General features: G+C 44.5%; 2 protein-coding genes across 2 annotated transcripts; both read right to left on the bottom strand.

Annotated features, from left to right (window-relative positions):
- Positions 1-9,814: 9,814 nt before the first annotated feature.
- On the bottom strand, positions 9,815-12,250 carry LOC139448619 (uncharacterized). Its single transcript, XM_071230183.1, has 2 exons — positions 12,119-12,250; positions 9,815-10,108 (listed from the first exon to the last, which is right to left on the bottom strand). The coding sequence occupies exons 1-2, from the start codon at positions 12,248-12,250 to the stop codon at positions 9,815-9,817; spliced, it is 426 nt and encodes a 141-aa protein (XP_071086284.1).
- An 8,042-nt stretch (positions 12,251-20,292) lies between these two features.
- Positions 20,293-22,052, bottom strand: LOC139448447 (uncharacterized). The gene is made up of 2 exons (XM_071229997.1): positions 21,921-22,052; positions 20,293-20,610 (listed from the first exon to the last, which is right to left on the bottom strand). The coding sequence occupies exons 1-2, from the start codon at positions 22,050-22,052 to the stop codon at positions 20,317-20,319; spliced, it is 426 nt and encodes a 141-aa protein (XP_071086098.1). The 3' UTR covers positions 20,293-20,316.
- Positions 22,053-27,747: the final 5,695 nt, after the last annotated feature.

The raw sequence follows: 27,747 nt of genomic DNA, 5'->3' as shown, positions 1-27,747 counted from the left end.
AACACATCACGACATATGACAACACATTGTAGTACATGGCAAGACATGACAACACATCGTGACATATGACAACACATTGCAGTACATGGCAAGACATGACAACACATCGCTACATATGACAACACATTGCAGTACATGGCAAGTCATGACAACACATCACGACATATGACAACACATTGCAGTACATGGCAAGACATAACACATGACAACACATCGTGACATATGACAACACATTGCAGTACATGGCAAGACATGACAACACATCGTGACATATGACAACACATTGCAGTACATGGCAAGACATGACAACACATCGTGACATATGACAACACATTGCAGTACATGGCAAGACATGACAACACATCGTGACATATGACAACACATTGCAGTACATGGCAAGACATGACAACACATCGTGACATATGACAACACATTGCAGTACATGGCAAGACATGATAACACATGACAACACATGGCGGCATATGACAACACATTGCAGTACATGGCGAGACATGACAACACATCGCTACATATGACAATACATTGCAGTACATGGCAAGACATGACAACACATCGTGACATATGACAACACATTGCAGTACATGGCAAGACATAACACATGACAACACATGGCGGCATATGACAACACATTGCAGTACATGGCAAGACATAACACATGACAACACATCGCGGCATATGACAACACATTGCAGTACATGGCAAGACATGACAACACATCGTGACATATGACAACACATTGCAGTACATGGCGAGACATGACAACACATCGCTACATATGACAACACATTGCAGTACATGGCAAGTCATGACAACACAGCGGCATATGACAACACATTGCAGTACATGGCGAGACATGACAACACATCGCGACATATGACAACACATTGCAGTTCATAGCAAGACATGATAACAAGATCGGTGGCTAGGATATAACTCGTGGCATTACCTTGGACTTAACCTCTAGGGTATTGAGATTTAGCCTCACCAACATGGCTGTTATCGGAAACTAATTGCACTTGAATGTGTGACGGTTCCAACAAGTAACCAACTTGTCATCTCCATTACGTCATGCTGTGCATGTATCTTTACTGTCTTCTACCGTATGATCCGGAGTTTATTCAGGTGAACAATTGACCTGCCATTGCATGTGTTTTGGACGGGTGCAACCGGTCGGGCAGGATACGCTAACCTTTTCACGAATACCTGGTATAAACACTATTTGATTGTGAATCATGCTTATCATATGGACAGAATACAATTGATTTTTCGATGCTTATGATCATAGAAAGCTTTTAATCAACTGTATTTAACACGGCGCATCCAATACACCTAAACATGTTAATTTTCAACATACATTGTCAAAGTCGACTATGCTTGTCGTAAAAGGCGACTAGCGGGATCGGGTGGTCAGACTCGCTGACTTGGTTGATGCATGTCATCGATCCCAATTGCGTGGATCGATGCTTATGATGTCAATCACGGGATTGTCTGGTCCAGACTGGATTATTTACCGACCGTCGTCATATAGCTGGAATATTGCTGAGTGCGGCGTTAAACAACAAACAAACAAACACACAAATATACATTTTCATGAGATTTAGTAAATAGGAGACTATAAAACCTCTTCTATAGAAACCGAATATTATTAGTCAGACCAGCACACGGTAGTGTTACTGAACAGCGTGACACAATGGAGAAAGTGTTTAGAGCTGAATCTAACAATCTCGGTCCAGTGAGCGCCACATCCAGCCCCAGCGTTAGCCACGCCCACTCGGAACACCTGGGACAAACACCCCATGACATTGTTAAACTACGTATTTCTCTCACCCCAAACGTGTGACAACCAGGAAGCAATATTATTCCCCATCTGCTGTCGTCCTTGTTGACATGATGTATACAGGATTAGCTGAGAATCAGTAAAACGAAACATTCCGCCCCAAAAAAGACCCGTTACTTTTCATATATGAAAAGAAGAACAATTTGAATTTCATGATATAATTTACAAACATATTTTTTTTAAATGTCTGATATTATATAGTTTAAGATTCAGTTTATCAGAAGTGATACGACCCGTGAAGATCCGGGGTGGAATAGGTCTTCAGCAACCCATGCTTGCCGTAAAAGGTTACTATGCTTGTCCTAAAAGGCGACTAACGGGATCGGGTGGTCAGGCTCGCTGACTTGGTTGCTGCATGTCATCGGCCCCAATTGAGTGGATCGATGTTCATGATATCAATCACTCGATTATCTGGTCCACACTTGGTTATATACATCCCGCCCAATATAGCCGGAATATTGCTGAGTGCGGCGTTAATTAACAAACAAACAAAACTACTAAGCCCCCATCTCGCAGGACTAACTGGCGTTAACTTCATTCACTCACCAAGTGAGACTGAGATCTGGTGTTACCAATGGCAGATTAACGAAGACTGTATTGTCTGGTCCAGACTCGATTATTTACAGACCGTTGTCGTATAGCTGGAATATTGCTGAGTGCAGCGTTAAACAACAAACAAAGTATTACCCTGAAGCTCCCTTCATGGTCAGTGTATGGGCAGCCCTACAATTGTACTATATCGATAGGACTTTATGCAAACAGCACTGACGATGGTATGCATAACAATTGATAGTTTCGATAGTTGCAGTTAGTTATAATTAAACAAATTATGCATCAGAAAACTTATTTGAATTTGAATTTCATGATATAATTTACAAACATATTTTTTTTAAATGTCTGATATTATATAGTTAAAGATACAGTTTATCAGAAGTGATACGACCCGTGAAGATTCCGGGGTAGAATAGGTCTTCAGCAACCCATGCTTGCCGTAAAAGGCAACTATGCTTGTCTTAAAAGGCGACTAACGGGATCGGGTGGTCAGGCTCGCTGACTTGGTTGATGCATGTCATCGATCCAATTGTGTGGATCGATGCTCATGATATTAATCACTGGATTGTTTGGTCCAGACTCGATTATTTACAGACCGCCGTCATATAGCTGGAATATTGCTGAGCGCGGCGTTAAACAACAAACCAACCAACCAGAAGTGATATGTCACTTTTCTCGTCAGCTCAAAGCACGTCTGTAAGTTTTTCCATCTTTCAAACAAGTTTCACACAACCATCGGAACAGACTCGGCAATTAATTATGTGTGAAACAAAGACATCATGTCCGTGTACTCGTCAACTGTTAGATTGTTAAAAATAGCATGTGCGTTATCAGACAGAGACAGAGACAGTGACTGACTCGAATGACACGTGCTGTGACCGTGCCGTGTGTCTATTTCACGCAGTGACATACATATGTCAGAGAAAGATAACCGTTACAATGTACCTCTAGTTCATTGATTTGCATTTCTCGTGTTATTATTCTTATATTGTAAACATTTCTCATCAATTGCACATCTTTGATTGTCAAGATGAGAAAATACAGTAAAAAAACGGTTATAACACGGACGTCACGTATCAACCATTATAACGAACACGGGTTCACCTACTAACGGTTATAACGAACACGGATATCACGTACTAACGGTTATAACGCATACGGCTATCACGTACTAACGGTTATAACGAACCCGGGCACAACGTATTACGGTTATAACGAACACGGGTATCACGTACTTATGGTTATAACGAACACCGGTATCACGTACTAACGTTTATAACGAACACGGGTATCACGTACTAACGGTTATAACGAACACGGATATCACGCACTAACGGTTATAGCAAACACGAGTATCACGTACGTACGTTTATAACGAACACGAGTATCACGTAATTACGGTTATAACGAACACGGGTATCACGTACTAACGTTTATAAAGAACACGGGTATCACATACTAACTGTTATAACGAACTCGGCTATCACGTACTAACGTTTATAATGAACACGGGTACCACATACTAACGGTTATTACGAACACGGCTATCACATACTAACGTTAATAACGAACACGGGTGTCACATACTAACGGTTATAACGAACTCGGAAATCATGTATTAAGGGTTTTCACGAACCCGGGTATAACGTATCACGGTTACAACGAACACGGGTATCACGTACTAACTGTTAAAACGAACTCGGATATCACGTATAAACGGTTTTCACGAACCCGGGTATAACGTTGAACGGTTATAACGAACACGGGTATCACGTATTACGGTTATAACGAACACGGGTATCACGTACTAATGACCACAATGAACGGTTCTAACGGTTCACAACCTGCACACTACAATACCATATCGAGAGTACAATCCAGGGTTGTCAGCGAGTAATTGAACCGAGCATCTACATCTATACAACGTGTGATACAAGTCCGATGTATGCTTCAACCCTACTCATTTACCCCCATCTGTTACCTCACAACACAACCGACACATAACACATCCGTGATTCGGTTTCAATTCCGAACATGTGTACAAGGTGTGAAGATCGCCGTCGTGATGTAGAGGACAGAATGTCGGCCGAAGTGTTTAGACTCCGTTTCACCTTACAATGTGTAAAACAAAGGGCCACCCGCCGCGGTATGGTTGGGTTATTCCTACGATCAGTGGAAATCCCAAGTCATACTGTCACTCTCAATAACACCCGCACTCACAACTCAGACCCTCACAACTCACACTCAATAACACCAACACTCACAACCCACACTCACATTTCACACCCGCACTCACAACTCACACTCAATAACACTCACATTCACAACTCACACTCATTAACACCCACACTCACAACCCATACTCACTACTCACAACCCACACTCACATCTCACATCCTCACTCTCAACTCAGACCCTCACAACTCACACAAAGTAACACCCACACTCACAACCCACACTCACTACTCACATCCCACACTCACATCTCATATCCGCACTCACAACTCAGACCCTCACAACTCACACTCAATAACACCCACACTCACAACCCACACTCAACTCGCTGCCACACTCACAACTCACATCCGCACTCACAACTCAGACCCTCACAACCCAAACTCACATCTCACATCCCTACTGACAACTCAGACCCTCACAACTCACACTCATAACACTCACATTCACAACTCACACTAAACTCACTGCCACACTCGCAACTCACAACAACAACCCAACACTCAAAATCAACTCAAAACTCAAAAATCACAACTCACACCCACAACCACACTCACATCTAACAACCCACACTCACACCCACACCCACACCCACAACCGCACTCACAATCACAACCACAACCACAACCACAACCACATCCACATCCACACCCACACTCACACTCACTCTCACAACTCACACTAAATAACACCCACACTCACAACTCACAACCCACACTCACATCTCACACCCACACTCACATCTCAATAACACCCCCACACACTGCTCACAACTCAAACTCAGCTCAAAACTCACAACTCACAACTCACACCCAACTCAAACTCACAAATAACACACCCACAACCACACTCACATCCACACTCACACCCACAACTCAAACTAAACTCACAACTCACATACAACTCAAATTCACAACTCACACCCACAGCCACACTCACATCTAACAACCCACACTCACACTCACACCAACAACCGCACTCACAACCACAACCACAACCACAACCACACCCACACTCACTCTCACACCTCTAAATAACTAAATAACACCCACACTCACAACTCACTGCCACACTCACAACTCACAACCACAACCCACTCTCAATAACACCCACACTCACAACTCACAACCACAACCCACTCTCAATAACACCCACACTCACAACTCACAACCACAACCCACTCTCAATAACACCCACACTCACAACTCACAACCACAACCCACTCTCAATAACACCCACACTCACAACTCACAACCACAACCCACTCTCAATAACACCCACACTCACAACCCACACTCACATCTCACACTCACACTCACAACTCAATAACACCCCCACACACTGCTAACAACTCAAACTCAACTCAAAACTTACAGCTCACAACTCACACCCAACTCAAACTCACAATTCACACTAAATAACACCCACACTCACAACTCACTGCGACACTCACAACTCACAACCACAACCCACTCTCACAACTCAATACCCCCCCCCCCCCCCCCCCCCCCCCACACACACACACACACACACAGCTCACAACTCACACTCAACTCAAAACTCACACTCAACTCACATCTCACACCCACACTCACAACTAAATAACACACCCGCACACAACTCACAACTCTCAATTCACACTCACAACTCAGACCCTCACAACCCACTCTCAATAACACTCACATTCACAACTCACTGCCACACTCACAACTCACACCCACACTCGCAACTCAATAACACCCCCAAACACTGCTCACAACTCAAACTCAACTCAAAACGTAAAACTCATATCTCACACCCAACTCAAACTCACAACATCCACCCACAACCACACTCACATCCACACTCACAACCACAACTCAAACTAAACTCACAACTCGCACCCAACTCAAACTGTGTGGGTGTTGGAGCGTTAGAGGGAGTGGGAGCGGGTGTGGGTGTGCGTGTGGTAGAGGGAGTGGGAGCGGGTGTGGGAGTGGAAGCGGTAGAGGGAGTGGGAGCCGGTGTGGGTCTGCGTGTGGTAGAGGTAGTGGGAGCGGGGGTGTGTGTGTGTGTGTGTGTGGTAGAGGGAGAGGGAGCGGGTATGGGTGTGTGTGTGGTATAGGGAGTGGGAGCCGGTGTGGGTGTGTGTGTGGTAGAGGGAGTGGGAGCGGGTGTGGGTGTTGGAGCGTTAGAGGGAGTGGGTGTGGGTGTGGGTGTGGGTGTGGGTGTGCATGTTGGTGTGTGGTAGAAGGAGGGGGAGTAGTTGTGGGTGTGGGTGTGCGTGTGGTAGAGGGAGTGGGAGCAGGGATGTGGGTGTGGGTGTGGGTGTGGGTGTGCGTGTGGTAGAGGGAGTGGGTGTGGGTGTTGGAGCGTTAGAGGGAGTTGGTGTGTGTGTGCTTGTGGTGGAGGAATTGGGAGCGTGTGTGTGTGTGTGTGTGTGTGTGTGTGTGGATGTGGATGTGGTAGAGGGTGTGGTAGAGGGAGTGGGTGTGGATGTGGATGTGGGTGTGGGTGTGGGTGTGCATGTCGTAGAGGGAGTGGGAGCGGGTGTGGGTGTGAGAGTTGGTGTGTGGGAGAGGGAGGGGGAGTGGTTGTGCGTGTGGGTGTGCGTGTCGTAGAGGGAGTGGGAGCGGGGGTGGGTGTGCGAGTTTGTGTGTGGTAGAGGGAGTGGGAGTGGGAGCGGGTGTGGATGAGGATGTGAGTGTGGGTTTGGGTGTGGGTGTGGTAGAGAGAGTAGGAGATGTGGGTGTGCGTGTGGTAGAGGGAGTCGGAGTGGGAGTGGGAGTGGGTGCGGGTGTGGATGTGGATGTTGGGGTGGGGGTGGGTGTGCGTGTGGTAGAGAGAGTGGATGGTGTGGGTGTGCGTGTGGTAGAGGGAGCGGGTGTGGGTGTGCGAGTTGGCTTGTGGTAGAGGGAGTGGTCGCGGTTGTGGGGTGGGGTTGGGGATGGGGTGTGGGTGGGTGTGGTAGAGGATGTGGTAGAGGGAGTGAGAGTGGGAGCGCGTGTGGGTTTGGGTGTGGGTGTGCGTGTGGTAGAGGGAGTGGGAGCGGTTGTGGCTGTGGGTGTTGGAGCATTAGAGGGAGTGGGAGCGGGTGTGGGTGTGCGTGTGGTAGAGGAATTGGGAGAGGGTGTGGTGTGTGTGTGTGTGTGTGTGTGTGTGTGTGTGTGTGTGTGTGGTAGAGGGTGTGGTAGAGGGAGTGGGAGCGGGTGTGGGTGTGGATGTGGGTGTGGGTGTGGGTGTGGGTGTGGTAGAGAGAATGGGAGCAGGTGTGGGTGTGCATGTCGTAGAGGGAGTGGGAGCGGGGATGTTGGTGGGTGTGGTAGAGGATGTGGTAGACAGAGTGGGATTGGGAGCGGGTGTGGGTGTGGGTGTGGGTGAGCGTGTGGTAGAGAGAGTGGATGGTGTGGGTGTGCGTGTGGTAGAGGGAGTGGTAGTCGGAGTGGGAGTGGGAGCAGGTGTGGGTGTGGATGTGGGGGTGGGGGTGGGGGGTGGTAGAGAGAGTGGGAGGTGTAGGTGTGGGTGTGCGTGTGGGTGTGCGTTTGGTAGAGGGAGCGGGAGTGGGAGCGGGTGTGGGTGTGGGTGTGTGTGTGGTATAGGGAGTGGGAGCGGGTGTGGGTGTGGTAGAATGAGTGGGAGCGGGTGTGGGTGTGTGTGTAGTAGAGTGAGTGGGAGTGGGTATGGGTGTGTGTGTGGTATAGGGAGTGGGAGCGGGTGTGGGTATGGGTGTGTGTGTGGTATAGGGAGTGGGAGCGGGTGTGGGTGTGGGTATGGTAGAGTGGGTGGGAGCGGGTTTGGGTGTGGGTGTGGTAGAGGGAGTGGGAGCGGGTATAGGTGTGTCTGTGGTAGAGTGAGTGGGAGTGGGTATGGGTGTGTGTGTGGTAGAGGGAGTGGGAGTGTGTGTGGGTGTGTGTGTGGTAGAGGGAGCGGGTATGGTAGTGTGTGTGGTAGAGGGACTGGGAGCGGGTGTGTGTGTGGTAGAGGGAGTGGGAGCGGGTGTGGGTGTGTGTTTGGTAGAGTGAGTGGGAGCGTTGTGTGTGGGAGTGGTAGAAGGAGTGGGAGCGGGTGTGGGTGTGTGTGTGGTAGAGGGAGTGGGAGCGGGTGTGGGTGTGTGTGTGGTAGAGGGTGTGGGAGCGGGTATGGGTGTGTGTGTGGTAGAGGGTGTGGGAGCGGGTATGGGTGTGGGTGTGGTAGAGGGAGTGGGAGCGGGTGTGGGTGTGTGTGTGGTAGAGGGAGTGGGAGCGGGTGTGGGTGTGGGAGTGGTAGAGGGAGTGGGAGCGGGTGTGGGTGTGTGTGTGGTAGAGGGAGTGGGAGCGGGTGTGGGTGTGTGTGTGGTAGAGGGAGTGGGAGCGGGTGTGGGTGTGTGTGTGGTAGAGGGAGTGGGAGTGGGAGCGGGTATGGGTGTGTGTGTGGTAGAGGGAGTGGGAGCGGGTATGGGTGTGTGTGGTAGAGGGAGTGGGAGTGGGAGCGGGTATGGGTGTGTGTGTGGTAGAGGGAGTGGGAGCGGGTTTGTGTGTGTGTGTGGTAGAGGGAGCGGGTATGGGTGTGTGTGTGGTAGAGGGAGTGGGAGTGGGAGCGGGTATGGGTGTGTGTGTGGTAGAGGGAGTGGGAGCGGGTGTGTGTGTGTGTGTGTGGTAGAGGGAGAGAGTATGGGTGTGTGTGTGGTAGAGGGAGTGGGAGCGGGTATGAGTGTGTGTGGTAGAGTGGGTGGGAGTGGGTGTGTGTGTGGTAGAGGGAGTGGGAGCGGGTATGGGTGTGTGTGTGGTAGAGGGAGTGGGAGTGGGAGCGGGTATGGGTGTGTGTGTGGTAGAGGGAGTGGGAGCGGGTGTGGGTGTGTGTGTGGTAGAGGGAGCGGTAGAGGGAGTGGGAGCGGGAGTTTGAGTGGGAGCGGGATAGGGAATGGAACCACAACGTGTCACCTTATGCAAGCGAAAAGCCACCTTTGATGAAACCGTCTGATTCTAATAATAGTTCCATCAGCGGACCCTGACTAAGGGACGCAACATGTTGGACTGTGGTTTAAAACCGGAGGGAACCAGTGTCGGAGAGATACGTATCCATCTACGTTATATTTGACGTATTTCATCGAATGAAATGAGAGCTGTTGAAAAATATTAAGCAACATAGAGCACGTTATAACTGCGTTTATTATCATGTCGTGAACAAGGTCAGATTCATGATCTTCACAAGTTATTTTGCTTTACAGATGATGAATTTGTGTGTGTGATCGTAGAAATACGACCACATCCTTCTCATCGTGTTTCGCAAGTAGGGCAACGCAGTACAACGTCGAGGATAGGGGTTGAACTTCCCGTCAATGTCGTTGTAGCCGGGGACGTACCAGACAGACCAAGCTCCATTGAACCACTGAATCTTGTAGGCGATAATACGGCCTCCCTCAGCTATCTGGTCAGCAAAGGGGTTGAGTCCAGCCGGCCAAATACAGTTACGGGTAGCCCGTCTTGTCACCTCGGTACATTTGGCCTGTAATCAAAATGTCAAAGACTTAGAGGTATTCAATCGTTTTCGTTTGTCACTTTCATTAAAAGATACACAGAAGTGAGATTTTATTTACAGAAAGTTTAAACAACGCATACCCTGTTGTTAGAAATATCACGACCAATATCTGGCTACTCTGTAGGCAAATTGTAAACGTTAGTACATTACAGGTTTAAATATTTGTTTTATCTGTTAATAAAATAAATAAAATTAAATAAAAAGCCCGCATGTATCGAGATACAATGACACAGACAGATCCACGTCACGCGAGGTGTTCCTATTGCCATCAATGTCGTTATTCCTCAACTTTGGATGAGAACGCCGAATTCCCTTTTCAAAGCATGGCCATGACCCCGAACATTTTGGCATGTTTACCGTTTTCAATAATCGCATCTTGACTGTGCAAACGAACGAGTGATTGGTATTATAAGCAACAATATCGACAACTGCACAATTTCAATTAATGTCAAATAAAATATTACTATAACATTGTGGAAGAACTGTACCATTGTGGTGAGGATATAAAATGCATGCATAGAAACACAAATCTAAGAACTTGTTTTTTTTCTTTTTCACGAAAGGAAAATCTAATTACTGTGACTGTGGGATTAAGTTCATCTAAAGTAACTCAATACTATACTCTTCAAAAAAAGAAACGCAACGCGGCCATAACACGGCGGACCAAGATGTGCAAGAGGTGTAATGTGATATAGTGTCAGTGACAAATTTTCCGGATCAAAATGATCACAACAAGAACATGCAAACCATTAGTCGGGAAACACGTACGATTCGGAAAAACGCACCCAGTGCATTAACAAAAGGGCCATGGAACTGCACGTACTGCACGTGCAGCAGCACTGTGAACGGTATTAAAGTGCGGGTTTTTTGATTGCCTGGCATCTGCGTCAATCGAACAGTGACAGTTTAACAACATGCCAAGATTAACAGAAGTGAAAAGAAACAACGTCATATGACGCTTGCAGGCAGGGGAATCCCGATCAGCTGTACCCAGGGTTTTCAATGTAGCGCCCAGCACCATCACAAGGCTATGGGATCGGTTTCAACAGCATGGGTCAACACGAGTAACAAGAGTAACCACTCCCGCCCAAGATCGCTACATCTGACTGCGCCACCTACGTGCGCAGAATCTCCCATCAGACGGTACGAAACCGTTTAAGAGCAGCAGTCTCATATTGAGTCGACAGCAAAGTCAACAACGACTGCATTGGTGTCGTCAACACGGGGTATGGCCTTAACTGCGATGGAGAGATGTCTAAATGCACGGTGATATGCACTTTGTCGTAATTATTAACTCAGTTGGGTTTTTATGTAATTAAAAGAAATGGTGTTAAATTTGATAATGTCTATTTAACCATCACTCATTCCTGCAACGGTTTGTAAATAGTAATCTATGGCGGGGTAATTTGGTGTAATAATCAAATGGTTCCATGAAGCATGTGGTAAGAAATGCATTTGCAGCGACACTACCGCTACCATCTTTGAAATGTTATAAATGTGTCCCTTAATGAGCAAAGTTCTTGATTTTCAAAGAAAGGATATCGAAGATTCCCATCAGCAGTTGTGTATTGAGCTAAATTTTAAAAACTTTTAAAAATCAAATTAAATTTTAGAAAATCATACCAAGTAGAATTATTCTTTGAGTGCTGATTAAGTGCAAGTACAAATAACGTTTTGGATATAATATCGCTAATTTAAGATATTTTAAATTGAAAATCAAGCCAATTATAAATTCAACTTAGGGGTATTGTCTCTCAGTTTATTTAAATTCAAAACATCCTTAAATTATGGGAATGGTCAGAAAAGGTTGTGTTTAGGCCATGCGACGATAGCTCATTATAGCGACGATAGCTAATATTTCACGATGAACTGTTTTTCTTTATATAAAGTGTTACTGTAAATAAATCTGACAGATTATGCACGTCAATTGCTTTCCTTTACATAAACACTAAGTAAAGACTCTATATTCAAACTCACCTGAGTTTTGATGTTGTACTTTACAATGTCATTGTAGCCGACCACAGACGTTACCGTCACCGCCAGCAGAACCGACCACAGCATCACGCACGTCATGATGAACATATAACATGCATCAACTATGGTCGACATTTATAGTTGCAGAAATATTTTTTTTCAAAACTCGATAACCAACTGGCCAATGTAATGGGTTTCCGTCACTTTGGTCGCCACGAATGGCTGCCAGATTGCTGATGCTGCGTCAAGCAATATTTTCACCCACCATGTTCTATCATCGAATTCTGTGAAGGGCGTGTCAGTTGTGTGTATCCACGATAGCCTCCGAGTGTTGAAATCATTATCATGCTTTACCTCCATTGTTTAAAACTTCAGGACCTTCTCCACATCCGGCTTCGGTTTTGAGTTTGGAAGACTGTGTCAACAGTCCATTTAGACGCCCATGTTTTTAATGTATAGAACTCTTCCGGAGGCACTAAAACTGGGTTTAGTTGAATGATGTAACACTCTCATCACTATGCTTGGTTTGGTTTGTTTGTTTGTTTGTTTGTTTACTGCTGCACTCAGCAATATTCCAGGTATATGACGTCGGTCTGTAAATAATCTAGTCTGGACCAGACAATCCAGTGATTCACATCATGATCATCGATCGACGCAATTTGGATACATGACATGCATCAGGCAAGTCAGAGAACCTGACCACCCGATCCCCTTAGTCGCCTCTTACGACAGGCATGGTCGCCTTTTACGGCAAGCATGGGTTGCTGAAGACCTGTTCTGACCTGACCAGATGCATCACAATTCTCTGTGCAGAGTTTTGCCCCTTTGGTCTGTGCCAGGAACCAATGACCGGCTCCGAATCCAAGACTCAACATGATAATTTTTCTATATTTGTCAGCGCCATACCCATGATGGATTGTGTCACGAAAACGGTGTGACCACTCCCATTCCGGCCTTTTCTCTTAAATAAAGATGAGAAGGAGAAATATAACTGAAATACTGTAGAACGCTGTGTTTAACTAAATCCACCCCTGTTCTTCTGATTGTACACATATTATATACAGACTTGCGTCCCTCTGTAAACATGCAATCGTCGGTTCGAATCCCTGTTCGCCTCGATTATCTTTCCAGGTTATTGATCCGTTTCTAGGTTTGTCAGTACCATACCCGTGCTCGTGGGTTTCACTGAAGTGGTAAACGTCTGAGACCTGCATCACTTCGGGCTTTCCTCCCACATAAAGCTGACCCGCCGCGATATAACTGGAATACTGTTCAAAGCGGCGTTAAACCCAACTCACTCACTGTGTTTCTGACCTAACATATGTTTATTTTCAGAATGAATATCAACCAGCCATGTAAAAGTACAGCGAGGGTAAAGTGCTGTCTATTACATGGACCGACACCTACACTGCTGCAGCCAGCTGGACTGATGTGGTTGGTTCATGTATTGACACCCCGAGGAAGTGGTGTCATGCCATTTCATAATGTCGGATCTCGTTTATCAAGACTTCGTTATTCCGGACAGTATTTTACCTCGTTAAATGAGACTCTCCATATAAACGTGTTGTGTTGATGATCAAATTACATGTTTGACTGCGTTTAATTAACAACTATCTTTCTAGTTATTCTAAAGAATGGGAGTTACGATCATCTTAACGCTAAGATCGCTTTGTGCAAGTGGGCCTTATATACAGTCTCACTTCATATGTCCGGATCCGTTATATACAGTGTCACCTCATTTGTCTGGATCAGTTACATATCGTGCAAGCTGGTTTGTGGGTGTGAGATATGGGGAGGTTATATATCCTTGTATGGTGACAGCCCATGGTATCGTATCGTGGTAAGCCATATGTAGTGTTTTGTAATTATTTGTTGCAGTTGCTGAGGCTGGAGGACTGGAACCCTCACACCCTGGAGCCCCACCCTGTCAAAGCCCAGACTCAACACTGATGTTTTCACGATCCCTTACAAATAGTGCAACCTCGTTTGTCCAGATCCCTTATATTCAGCATCACCTCGTTTGTCCGGATCCGCTATAAACAGTGCCACCTCATTTGTACAGATCCATTAGATACAGTGTCACCTCGTTTCTCCAGATCCCTTATATACAATGTCACCTTAATTGTCCGGATCCATTATATATAGTGCAACCTGGTTTGTCCGGATCCATTATATATAGTGCAACCTGGTTTGTCCAGATCCCTTTTATAAAGCGTCACCTCGTTGTCCGGATTCGTTATATACATCGTCACCTCGATTGTCCGGATCCGTTATATACAGTGCCACCTCGTTTGTACAGATCCAATAAATACAGCGTCACCTCGTTTGTCCGGATTCGTAATAGACAGTACCACCTCGTTTGTACAGATCCATTAAATACAGTTTCACCTCGTTTGTCCGGATCCGTTATATACAGTGCCACCTCGTTTGTCCGGATCCGTTATTGACAGTGTCACCTCGTTTGTCCCTATCACAACTCACTCACACTCACAACTCACTCACACCTCACACTCACTAACTCACAACTCACATTCATACTCACACCCACAACTCACTATCGCTATCACTCACAACTCACTCACTTACTTACAACTCACTCACACTCAACTCACCGCAAAAGTATCTACTTTCATACTCGGTTTAAACATACCTCCTACTCGTCACGATATGGATGAGATATTGTCGATGTGACGTAAAGCATTAACTCACTCACTCACACACTCAACTCACAACTCACCCATAACTCAGAACTCGCATCTTACACCCACACTCAGAACTCACTCACAACTCTCTCTTTTCCCAACCACATTCCCAACTAACAACTCACTCCCACTCCCAACTCCCAACCATATTCCCAACTAACCACTCACACGCGCATTCACAACTCACAACTCACACCAACTACTCACACCCACAGCCACAACTCACTACTCACACCAACAACTCACATCTACATTCACCTCACAACTCACTCTCACAACTCACTACTCGCACCAACAACTCACATCCATAATCAACTCACATCTCACACTTACAACTCAACTCACTATTCACAAAAGATATTGCATTGCATGTCGATTGTATATAATTGCATTTTTAACAAATGACTCTAATCTAACTAAATGGTCAACAGCACTCTGGTTTTAACGAAAACCACATTGAATATTTGTGATTAAATTATTGGATTCCAAGTACCATGTCAATCTATTGTTGACCATGCGTTCCATGGTTTTGCAAACGCAACTTGTCAATGAAATGGGTTGGTAGTTTGAGGGATCGGTATGATCACGTCCAGGTTTTGGTGTGGGAACAACGATGGCATCACGCCATGATGTAGGCAATGTATCAGAGGTCCGAATGTCATCAAATATATTCAACAAGGTTCCTAAACAAGGTACTGGTAAATGTTTCAGGAGTTGATAATGTAAACTGACGTCCAAAAGAAACTTTACCAGAGTTTGAAATCACTCTTGCTCAAAAACATCAAAACATACATGCATGAAGTAAAGCGCATTAAGAAGATCAATATATCAACATAATCAACACTGAACATGACAATCATACCGCGACCGAGAATGACGTCAGAGCCCCCCAAAGTTGGGTGTGGTACAAAACTCGAGCTTTCAGAATCATGGACAATAGGCAGAGTACATAAACAATCGCTCACGTTCAATAACAATTCCTAAGTAGCGTGTGTGACCACCAAATGCCTCAATACACGCTAAAACTCTTCGACGCACAGAAAAAGTCAGTCGTCTGATGAGGTCACGTGGGATTTGATACCATTCTTCTTGGAGGGCCAAGATCAGTTCTTGCCGGTTGGCTGGAGAGTGTGGTCGTTGTCGAACACGACGATCCATCAAGTCCCAGAGGTGTTCTATGGGGGACATGTCGGGTGAGCGTGCAGGCCACGACAGTACGTTGACGTTGTTGGCTGCGAGGAAGTTAGTGGCAATTCTGGCTGTATGGGCTCTAGCGTTGTCATGCTTATAAATGACACCACGTGGCTGCTGTTGAAGAAATAGTAGGACAACTGGACAAAGAATGTTATCCATTTAACGCTGAGCTGTCAAGTTTCCGTCAACGATGACCAGCGTTGTCCTCTCCTGCCCACAGATCCCTCCCCACACCATGACACTCCCTCCACCATATGGTACGACCTCCTGCACGCAACTCGCCGCCGTTCGTTCACCCCTTCGGCGGTAAACACATTGTCTTCCATCAGCCCTAAACATACAGAATCGACTTTTGTCAGTGAAGACAACCCTCTGCCAGTAATATCGTTGCCAACGTCGTATAGTCCGGGCCCATCTCAATCGCAGACGGCGATGTTGCGCTGTCAATAGCTGTCCTCTGTATGATCAAAAAGCCCTGATTCCATGAGCCCTGAGTCTCCTGGCCACTGTCTGTCGACTTACCCTGTGACCTAAGGCATTTGTCGCCGATGACGTCACTGCCAGGAAGCGATTTCGGAGGTGCAAGGTACGCAAGTACCGGTCATCATGGGGCGTGGTCACCCTGGGTCTGCCTGTTCTTGGCCTGTCAGCGGTCCGCCCTGTCTGTCTGTAACGTTGCATCAAGTTGGTAACGGCAACACGGGAGCAACCGAAGGTTCGTGCAATATGGGTTTGGGTGGCTCCCAACTGTACCATACCCAAGGCTCGTTCACGTTGTTCGACTGTGAGTCGTGGCATTTCTTTTGTGTTTTTTATCACTGTGGATGTCTGACTTGCCGTTTCAACGTTTTATACCCTTACCCGCACGTGCATTTGCAGCTGTCCGTGGTGCACGTGTTTTTCACTTTTTCGCGTGTTATCTCGCAAACATGTAACAGTCGACAAACATTTTCTGCATACACTATTGTTGTATTTAGGTTATATGTTTTAGATAGACTTCATCGAAAAAAGTTTTATACTTTGTCTGAACTTTTTATTTTCAGTTGGTGAAGTTTCTTTTGGACGTCAGTTTATATTATCAGCGCCTGAAGCAGTATCGTGGGCTTGCCCAAGGGCAGTATGGAGCTCATGAAGAGAAAATACTTCATTATAATCTTCCCCATTATCTGAATTGAAATTAACAGTATTCTTTTCCTGCTGTTTTTGGTATGTTTTGAACTGAGGAACATAGTTAGATGAGGAAGGATGTTTAGCTAAAGTTTCACCAAGTTTAATAGCAATATCGGATTTATCAGTTAACAGATCATTCCCATTTTGAAGATGGTGGATACCAGCTTTAGATCCCTTACCTTTGATTATTTTAATCATGTTCCATACCTTGGATATCGGCGTACGTGAATTTAGTATTGAAACGCAATCTTGCCAAGACATGCGTTTATGTAGTTTAAATGTACGTCGTGCTTTGGCATTTATGATTTTGAATTTATTTAAATTATGAACCATAGGATGACGACGGAAATAATTCTCAGCCTTCTTCCGCGCCTTCCTAGCTTGTTTGCAAGTATCACTGAATCATGGTTTACGGATGTGTGGATTTGCAGAGGACTTTGGAATGCATTCATCAGCTATATTATGGAGTGCATCAGAGAAACATTTGATAGGGTCAGGAACATCAAGAAACAATTTACAATAAACATAAAAGAAACAATTCAGGTTTAAGTTGGTTTGCACAAAGAGTTTCATACAAAGGTCAGTTAACCTTTTGGAAATTCCATCATGACGATGGAGGAACGTCACATGGGGCCACAGTCTTTAGAATGGTAGAATGGTCACTACCACAGAGGTCGTTGTGGACTGACCACTCAAACCCATTAAGCAAATCTGAATATGAAATTGACAAATCAATGAACGAGTATGTCCCAGTACCAGGACGAAGACATGTTTTGGAACTATCGTTGGAAACACATAAATCATTATTTGACATAAAATCTTCCAGCAGCTTTCCTTTACTGTTGGTATGCGCACTGCCCCATAAGGGATTATGCCCATTTAAATCACCCATTATGACGCAGGGCTTTGGTAGTTGGTCATAAAGGGCTTGAAGATCAGTTTGCTGAAGAGAATATGACGGAGGGATATAAAGAGCACAAAGTGAGGACAATGTGCAGAGTCACACGAACTGCAACAGCCTGAAGAGGGGTATTAAGGGGAACTGGGCTGTGAAGAACACCTTGCTTTACTAATACTGAAGAACCTCCAGTGGCCTTAGCCCCCGGGGGAGAAAAGAAATGGTAGGAAGTATAGCCTCTTATGTCAATTTGATTGGTAGTTTTCAAGTATGTTTCCTGAAGACATAATGCTGATGGTTGAAAATCTTGTAGTAATAATTGGATATCATTATAATTATTCCGTAGTCCTCTGCAACTCCATTGAAGGATTTGACTTGAGCAGCTCATGGCGGCTCAACCGGGGATCGTGAGCGGGAGGAGTGTCCACTCCCATGGACTGGCTGTGGGGGAGTGACATCCATCTCCAGAGGTTCATATGGGTTATGAACCTCAAGAGAGGTTGTAACAGAAGGCACATCTGTGTGCTGGAGTGCCCTGGTTCTTCGTAGTTTCTTTTTTTCACTTTTTGTTAAGTGAGCTACGACCATTGGTTGGCTGTCGACTATTGTTGTGGTTCTGTCTGAGGTGAGACGTTGACATCAAAGGATCACTTTGGGAGTTTGGAATTGTAACATCAAGAAATCCTGGTCAGCCTTGACCCACGAGATGTCAGTTTGGCAGGAAATAGACATAGTAGAGCGTTTAGTAACTGTAGTTGGGGAAGAAATTGCTGCTGAGTATGTTTTTATAGAAGGAGTTTGAGGTGAAAATGGGACTAATTGTTTTGCTTCCATGTTCACGATTTTTTACTCAAATTCAAAAGAAATACAGGATTTGGAGGAAGCCATATGCTCTCCATCGCAGTTGGAACGCTTCATGTCATTCGTGCACTCTAACCTGATAAGAGCTCCACTGCAATGGCAGCACACGACCTCCTTGCCACGGCAGAATTTGGCTCGATTGACCAAACTTTCGACATTTGAAACATCGAAGCAGATGTGGAACATAAACCTCCACTCTGATGTTGAAGTAGCCAGCTTTTATTGAATTAGGGATTTTTGTAGAGAGAAGGTGAAAAGATATGTTTAAGTATTGACAATATTGCCTTCATGTGTTTCCCTTATAAAATGTTTAAGAATGGTGTCTCCTTGGCTTTTCAGTTTCGCAGCAATCTCTTCCTCGCTCATGTCAGAAAGACAGCGAGCTAGGTCTCTGACGATGCCTCTGCATGAGTTCAGTGTCCTGTGCACGGAAACAACAACCTGAGTATTAACAAACTGCTGTAAACCCAGCAGATTGACAGATTGCTGCCTCCTTGCACATTCCACGAGGATGGAACCAGTCTGAAGGCGCGTTACGTTTTCCACTTCTCCGCAGGCACTTTGAATGCTCTTGGAGATAGCGAACGGATTCAATTATAATGGAAGTCCATCAGAAGATGATATAACAATAAACCGGGGCCAAGCATCCTTAACTTCAGGCTAAACTTCATCATCTGACGACGTTAACTCTATATGTCGACGTTTGTTCGTCTTGCTAGAACCAGAAATGTTTGTTTGAGACATGGTCGGATATTATGGTTCAGCACCCCTGCTCCCCACCCGTCAACGAGTGTCAACAAATACGACATTGCTGTGGAAGCCAGCCTGCAACACCAAGGGTACAGGTGTGTTATACTCTAGTAAATATCGACTTGAATAGCTATGACATCCAAATGAAGAAATGTCCGGCTGGTTTTGCCCATAACACTATTCCAAAGAAACACAGAATTAAGAGGTCTCTATCACCACATTGGCCCATGAGCCCGGCTTCTGGCATACGACTTTAGGCAATTAAGTATATCAATAATATTAGTATACTTGTGTCATCCAAGTCCAAAAAAATACATTTTTGAAAAACCAAAGATGTGCAGTAATAATTCTACACACAGGGCTTGGTAAGACAAGCCGATTGATAGGACCGGGCCCATCCTACCACCTGCCGAAGCGAAGTAAGGATCAAAGTGATGTGTTTGGCCAAAGGAACACCGGTCATGGGGTGCTGGGGACACATTCTTGTTTATCTTCCCCGGGTCCCCATAGGGACGTAGTTCATTGGATGAAATGAGAGTTGTTGAACATATTAAACAACATAGTGTATGTTTTAACTGCGTTTATTATCATGTTGTGAACAAGGTCAGATACATGATCTTCACAAGTTATTTTGCTTTACAGATGATGAATTTGTGTGTGTGATCGTAGAAATACGACCACATCCTTCTCATCGTGTTTCGCAAGTAGGGCAACGCAGTACAACGTCGAGGATAGGGGTTGAACTTCCCGTCAATGTCGTTGTAGCCGGGGACGTACCAGCCAGACCAGTGTCCATTGAACCACTGTATCTTGTAGGCCATAATCCGACCTTTCTCAGCTATCTGGTCAGCAAAGGGGTTGAGCCCAGCCGGCCAAATACAGTTACGGGTAGCGCGTCTTGTCACCTCGGTACATTTGGCCTGTGAATCAAAATGTCAAAGACTTTCAATCATTCTCTTGTGTCACTTTCATTGAAAGATGCACAAAAATGAGATATTCTTCACAGAAAGTTTAAACAAAGTTTGAACCTGTTGTCAGAAATATCACGCCCAATATATCGCAACCTCTGTAGGCAAAGTGTAAACGTCACTGCATTAGGGGTTTACATATTTGCTTTATGTGTCAATAAAATAAATGAAATTAAATAAAAAGCGCTGATTTATCGAGATACGATGACACAGACAGATCCAAGTCCCGCGAGGTGTTCCTATTGCCATCAATGTCGTTATTCCTCAACTTTGGATGAGGACATTCGACCCCTGAAGATCCGAGAAAGAATAGGTCTTCAGCAACCCATGATTGCCGTAAAAGGCGACTGTGCTTGTCGTAAGAGGCGACTAACGGGATCGGGTGGTCAGGCTTGCTGACTTGGTTGATGCATGTCATCGTATTCCAATTGCGTGGATGAATGCTCACGATGTCAATCATTGGATTGTCTGGTTCAGGCTCGGTTATTTACAGACCGCCGTCATATAGCTTGAATATTGCTGAGTGCGGCGTTAAACAACAAACAAACAAACAAACAAACAAATCAAAGCATGACCATGACCCCGATCATTGTGGCATGTTTACTGTTTTCAATAATAATCCCGCTCCACCACAGCGGCCTGTTAACAATCGCATCTTGACTGGCAAACAAACGAGTGATGGGTATAACGAGCAACTTTCCATTGAGACCACGGATCTACAGTATCTACAACTGCATAATTTCAATTTTTGTCAAATGAAATATTAATGTAAAATTGTGGAAGAACTGTACCATTGTGATGAGGATATAAAATACATGTATAGAAACACAAACCTTAGAATTTGTCAGTTGTCTTTTTCACAAATGGAAGATTAAATTACTGTAAATCAAATTAAATTTTAGAAAATTATACCAAGTAGAATTATTCTTTGAGTGCTGATTAAGCGCCAGTACAATTAATGTTTTGGATATAATATCGCTAACTTAAGATTTTTTAAATTGAAAATCAAACAAATTATAAATTCAGCTTGTATAGTTTATTTTGCCTCTCAGTTTATTGAAAAAATAAAAAAACATCCGTAAATTATGGGAGTGGTGTTTAGGCTATGCGATGATGGCTCATTATAGCGACGGTAGCTAGTATTTCACAATAAACTGTTTTTTTTATATAAAGTGTTACTGTAAATAAGTTTTGACAGATAATGCACGTCAATTGCTTTCCTTTACATAAACACTAAGTAAAGACTCTATATTCAAACTCACCTGAGTGTTGATGTTGTATCGCACTCTGTCATTGTAGCCGACCACAGACGTTACCGTCACCGCCAGCAGAACCGACCACAGCATCATGCACGTCATGATGAACATATAACATGCATCAACGATGGCCGACATTTATAGGTACGGATATGCATTTTTTAAACGTCGATAACCAGCTGGCCAGTTATTGGGTACACATCGTGTAATGGGTTTCCGTCACTTTGGTCGCCACGAATGGCTGCCAGATTGCTGATACTGCGCCAAGCAATATTTTCACCCGCCATGTTCTATCATCGAATTCTGTGAAGGGCGTGTCAGTTGTATGTATCCACGATAGCCTCCGAGTGTTAAAGTCATTATCACGCTTTACCTCCATTGTTTAAAACTTCAGGACCTTCTCCTCATCCGGCTTCAGTGATGAGTTTAGAGGACTATGTGTCAACAGTCCATTTAGACGCCCATGTTTTTTTTTTATATCTATACAACTGTTCCGTAGGCACTAAAACTGGGATCGGTTGAATAATATTACGCTCTAATCACTAGGCTTATATTTGTTTAGTTTGTTGTTTACCGCCGCACTCAGTAATATTCCAGGTATATGACGGCGGTCTGTACATAATTGAGTCTGAACCAGACAATCCATTGATTCACATCATGATCATGAGCATCGACGCAATTGGGGTACGATGACATGCATCAACCAAGTCAGAGAACCTGATCAACCGATCCCGTTAGTCGCCTCTTACGACAAGCACAGTCGCCTTTTACGGCAAGCACAGTCGCCTTTTACGGCAATCGTGGAATACTGAAGCTCTATTCTACCTTGGCTCTTCACTGGTCTATATTTGTTGAGCTGTACATGAATAGTTGATTCTTAAATAGCGAATCTCGAGTTGGTGTGGTTTAACGCTTCACTGAGCAATATTCAAGCCATGTGCGCGCTGCCAGTAAATGATGAAATCTGGACCAGAAAAACCAAAGACTGATATAATGAGCGCCATGCCATCGACCACCAGATAGGCTCTACCGACCAGCATAGTTTGATGGGGACCTATATCAACTCGGAATCCCCACCATGTGAGACTCTACAGCAGCAGCACCAGGGTCCGATGGTCGTGGACTCGATTCACGGATTGCCAGAATTAGGCCCCTTACCAGGAACCTATGACTGGGTACGAATCTAAGATTAAACCCGATAATTGTTCTATGTTTGTCACGATCGATGGTGTCACGAAAACGACATGACCACTCCCACTCCGGCCTTTCCTCTTATATAAAGCTGAGAAGGAGAAATATAACTGAAATACTGTGTGTTTATCTAAATCCACCCCTGTTCTTCTGATTGTACACATATTATATACAGACTTGCGTCCCTCTGTAAACATGTAATCGTCGGTTCGAATCCCATGTTTCCAGGTTATTGATCCGTTTCTAGGTTTGCCAGCACCATACCCGTGCTCGTGGGTTTCACTGAAGTGGTAAACGTCGGATACCTGCATCAATTCGGGCTCTCCTCCCATATTACTCTGTCACGCCGTGGTATAACTGGAATACTGTTCAAAGCGGCGTTAAAGCAGACTTGCTCACTCACTGTTTTTCTGACCTAACATATGTTTATTTTCAGAATGAATATCAACCAGCCATGTTAAAGTACAGCGAGGGTTAAGTGCTGTCTGTTACATGGACCGACACCTCCTCTGCTGCAGCCAGCTGGACTGATGTGGTTGGTTCATGCATTGACACCCTGAGGAAGTGGTGTCATGCCATTTCATAATGTCGGATCTCGTTTATCAAGACTTCGTAATTCCGGACAGTATTTTACCTCGTTAAATGAGACTCTTTATATAAACGTGTTGTGTTGATTATCAAAATACTTATGCTCACATGCTTTGACTGTGTTCTAAATCAGCAACTATTTTTCATATTATTTTTTTAATGATTATTAATGTTTCGTGGAAGTATCGCGGAAAACACTTGCTTTGAATAAAGAATTTTATATAGTGTAGAGTTTTACGATGGTTTAAAACACAGAGATACTCGTGTATAGATAGTATGCCTTTCTTGTATATGCTGTCCTGATAATGTACCATTGATATCATAATTGTTAGGACACTTGAAGGGCTACAGTTGTTATCGTATCTTTGCATGAAACACCATCATACTTTGGGAAGAGAAACAGGAAAATCACGTCCAACAGTTAAATTACACATTAATTGATCCGTTAAATACCGTGTTACCTCGTTTGTCCGGGTCCGCTGTATACAGTGTCTCCTCGTTTGTACAGATCCATTATATAACGTGCAACCTCGTTTGTCCTTATCCGTTATATACAGTGTCACTCTTTTAGTCTGGATCAGTTATATATAATGCAGCCTAGTTTGTCTAGATCGCTTACATAAAACATCACCTCGTTTGTCCTGATCCGTTATATACTGCATCATCTGGTTTGTCCGGGTCCGCTTTATACAGTGTCACCTCATATGCCCGAATCCATTTTATTGTGCAAACTTGTTTGTCCAGATCCCTGACATACAGAGTCACTTTTTTCCAGACTCGTTATATACAGTGTCACATCATTTGTACAGATCCACTATATATAGTGTAACCTCGTTTGTCCGGATCCGTATTATTCAGTGCAAGCTTGTTCGTCCAGATCTCTCATATGCAGTCTGACTTCATATGTCCAGATCCGTTATACACAATGTCACCTCATTTGTCTGGGATCAATTGCAGACTGTGCAACCTGTTTTTTCCGTATTCGTTATATACAGTGTCACCTCTTTTGTCCAGATCTGTAATATACAGTGTCACCTCGTTTGTCCGGATTCAGTATATACAGTGTCACCCCGTTTGTCTGGATCCAACAAATACAGTATCACCTCGTTTGTCGGGATCCGTTATACACATTGTCACCTCCTTTGTCGGGATCCGTTATATACAGTATCACCTCGTTTGTCCAGATGCCTTATATACAGCATCGCCTTGTTTGTCCATATCTCTCATATACAGCATCACCTCGTTTGTCCAGATCCCATATATACAGCATCACCTCGTTTGTCCAGAATCCATATATACAGCATCACCTCGTTTGTCCAGATCCCTTATGTACAGCATCACCTCGTTTGTCCAGATCCTATATATACAGCATCACCTCGTTTGTTCAGATCCCATATATGCAGCATCACCTCGTTTGTCCAGATCCCTTAAATACAGCATCACCTCGTTTATCCAGATCCCATATATACAGCATCGCCTTGTTTGTCCAGATCCCTTAAATACAGCATCACCTCGTTTGTCCAGATCCCTTAAATACAGCATCACCTCGCTTGTCCAGACCCCTTATATACAGCATCACCTCGCTTGTCCAGATCCCATATATACAGCATCACCTCGTTTGTCCAGATCCCTTATATACAGCATCACCTCGTTTGTCCAGATCCCATATATACAGCATCACCTCGTTTGTCCAGATCCCTTATAAACAGCATCACATCGTTTGTCCAGATCCCATATATACAGCATCACCTCGTTTGTCCAGATCCCTTATATTTAGCATCACCTCGTTTATCCAGATCCCATATATACAGCATCACCTCGTTTGTCCAGATCCCATATGTTCAGCACCACCTCGTTTGTCCAGATCCCTTATATACAGCATCACCTCGTTTGTCCAGATCCCTTATATTCAGCACCACCTCGTTTGTCCAGATCCCATATATTCAGCATCACCTCGTTTATCCAGATCCCTTATGTACAGCATCACCTCGTTTGTCGAGATCCCATATATACAGCATCACCTCGTTTGTCCAGATCCCTTATATACAGCATCACATCGTTTGTCCAGATCCCTTATATACAGCATCACCTCGTTTGTCCAGATCCCTTATAAACAGCATCACATCGTTTGTCCAGATCCCATATATACAGCATCACCTCGTTTGTCCAGATCCCTTATATTCAGCATCACCTCGTTTATCCAGATCCCATATATACAGCATCACCTCGTTTGTCCAGATCCCATATGTTCAGCACCACCTCGTTTGTCCAGATCCCTTATATACAGCATCACCTCGTTTGTCCAGATCCCATATATTCAGCACCACCTCGTTTGTCCAGATCCCATATATTCAGCATCACCTCGTTTATCCAGATCCCTTATGTACAGCATCACCTCGTTTGTCGAGATCCCATATATACAGCATCACCTCGTTTGTTCAGATCCCATATATGCAGCATCACCTCGTTTGTCCAGATCCCTTAAATACAGCATCACATCGTTTGTCCAGATCCCATATATACAGCATCGCCTTGTTTGTCCATATCTCTCATATACAGCATCAGCTCCTTTGTCCAGATCCCTTAAATACAGCATTACATCGTTTGTCCAGATCCCTTATATACAGCATCACCTCGTTTGTCCATATCTCTCATATACAGCATCACCTCGTTTGTCCATATCTCTCATATACAGCATCACCTCGTTTGTCCATATCTCTCATATACAGCATCACCTCGTTTGTCCATATCTCTCATATACAGCATCACCTCGTTTGTCCATATCTCTCATATACAGCATCACCTCGTTTGTCCATATCTCTCATATACAGCATCACCTCGTTTGTCCATATCTCTCATATACAGCATCACCTCGTTTGTCCATATCTCTCATATACAGCATCACCTCGTTTGTCCATATCTCTCATATACAGCATCACCTCGTTTGTCCATATCTCTCATATACAGCATCACCTCGTTTGTCCATATCTCTCATATACAGCATCACCTCGTTTGTCCATATCTCTCATATACAGCATCACCTCGTTTGTTCAGATCCCATATATACATCATCATCTCGTTTGTCCAGATCCCATATATGCAGCATCACCTCGTTTGTCCAGATCCCTTATATACAGCATCACCTCGTTTATCCAGATCCCATATATACAGCATCGCCTTGTTTGTCCAGATCCCTTAAATACAGCATCACCTCGTTTGTCCAGATCCCTTAAATACAGCATCACCTCGCTTGTCCAGACCCCTTATATACAGCATCACCTCGCTTGTCCAGATCCCATATATACAGCATCACCTCGTTTGTCCAGATCCCTTATATACAGCATCACCTCGTTTGTCCAGATCCCTTATATACAGCATCACCTCGTTTGTCCAGATCCCTTATAAACAGCATCACATCGTTTGTCCAGATCCCATATATACAGCATCACCTCGTTTGTCCAGATCCCTTATATTCAGCATCACCTCGTTTATCCAGATCCCATATATACAGCATCACCTCGTTTGTCCAGATCCCATATGTTCAGCACCACCTCGTTTGTCCAGATCCCTTATATACAGCATCACTTCGTTTGTCCAGATCCCTTATATTCAGCACCACCTCGTTTGTCCAGATCCCATATATTCAGCATCACCTCGTTTATCCAGATCCCTTATGTACAGCATCACCTCGTTTGTCGAGATCCCATATATACAGCATCACCTCGTTTGTTCAGATCCCATATATGCAGCATCACCTCGTTTGTCCAGATCCCTTAAATACAGCATCACATCGTTTGTCCAGATCCCATATATACAGCATCGCCTTGTTTGTCCATATCTCTCATATACAGCATCAGCTCCTTTGTCCAGATCCCTTAAATACAGCATTACATCGTTTGTCCAGATCCCATATATACAGCATCGCCTTGTTTGTCCATATCTCTCATATACAGCATCAGCTTCTTTGTCCAGATCCATTAAATACAGCATTACATCGTTTGTCCAGATCCCTTATATACAGCATCACCTCGTTTGTCCATATCTCTCATATACA

Source organism: Haliotis cracherodii, unplaced genomic scaffold (genome assembly GCF_022045235.1).
Source record: "Haliotis cracherodii isolate W230 unplaced genomic scaffold, xgHalCrac1.p SCAF_7, whole genome shotgun sequence".
NCBI lineage: Eukaryota > Metazoa > Mollusca > Gastropoda > Lepetellida > Haliotidae > Haliotis > Haliotis cracherodii.
The sequence above is the reverse complement of the archived record's forward strand: the minus strand, read 5'-3'. Positions and strand labels throughout refer to the sequence as shown.

Excerpts from the sequence above, each read along its gene's own strand:
- LOC139448619 (XM_071230183.1), bottom strand. The coding sequence starts at position 12,250 with ATGTCGACCATAGTTGATGCATGTTATATGTTCATCATGACGTGCGTG. Across the intron at positions 10,109-12,118 it reads AGTACAACATCAAAACTCAG|GCCAAATGTACCGAGGTGAC; the intron begins GTGAGTTTGAAT and ends TTTTGATTACAG.
- LOC139448447 (XM_071229997.1), bottom strand. The coding sequence starts at position 22,052 with ATGTCGGCCATCGTTGATGCATGTTATATGTTCATCATGACGTGCATG. Across the intron at positions 20,611-21,920 it reads GATACAACATCAACACTCAG|GCCAAATGTACCGAGGTGAC; the intron begins GTGAGTTTGAAT and ends TTTGATTCACAG.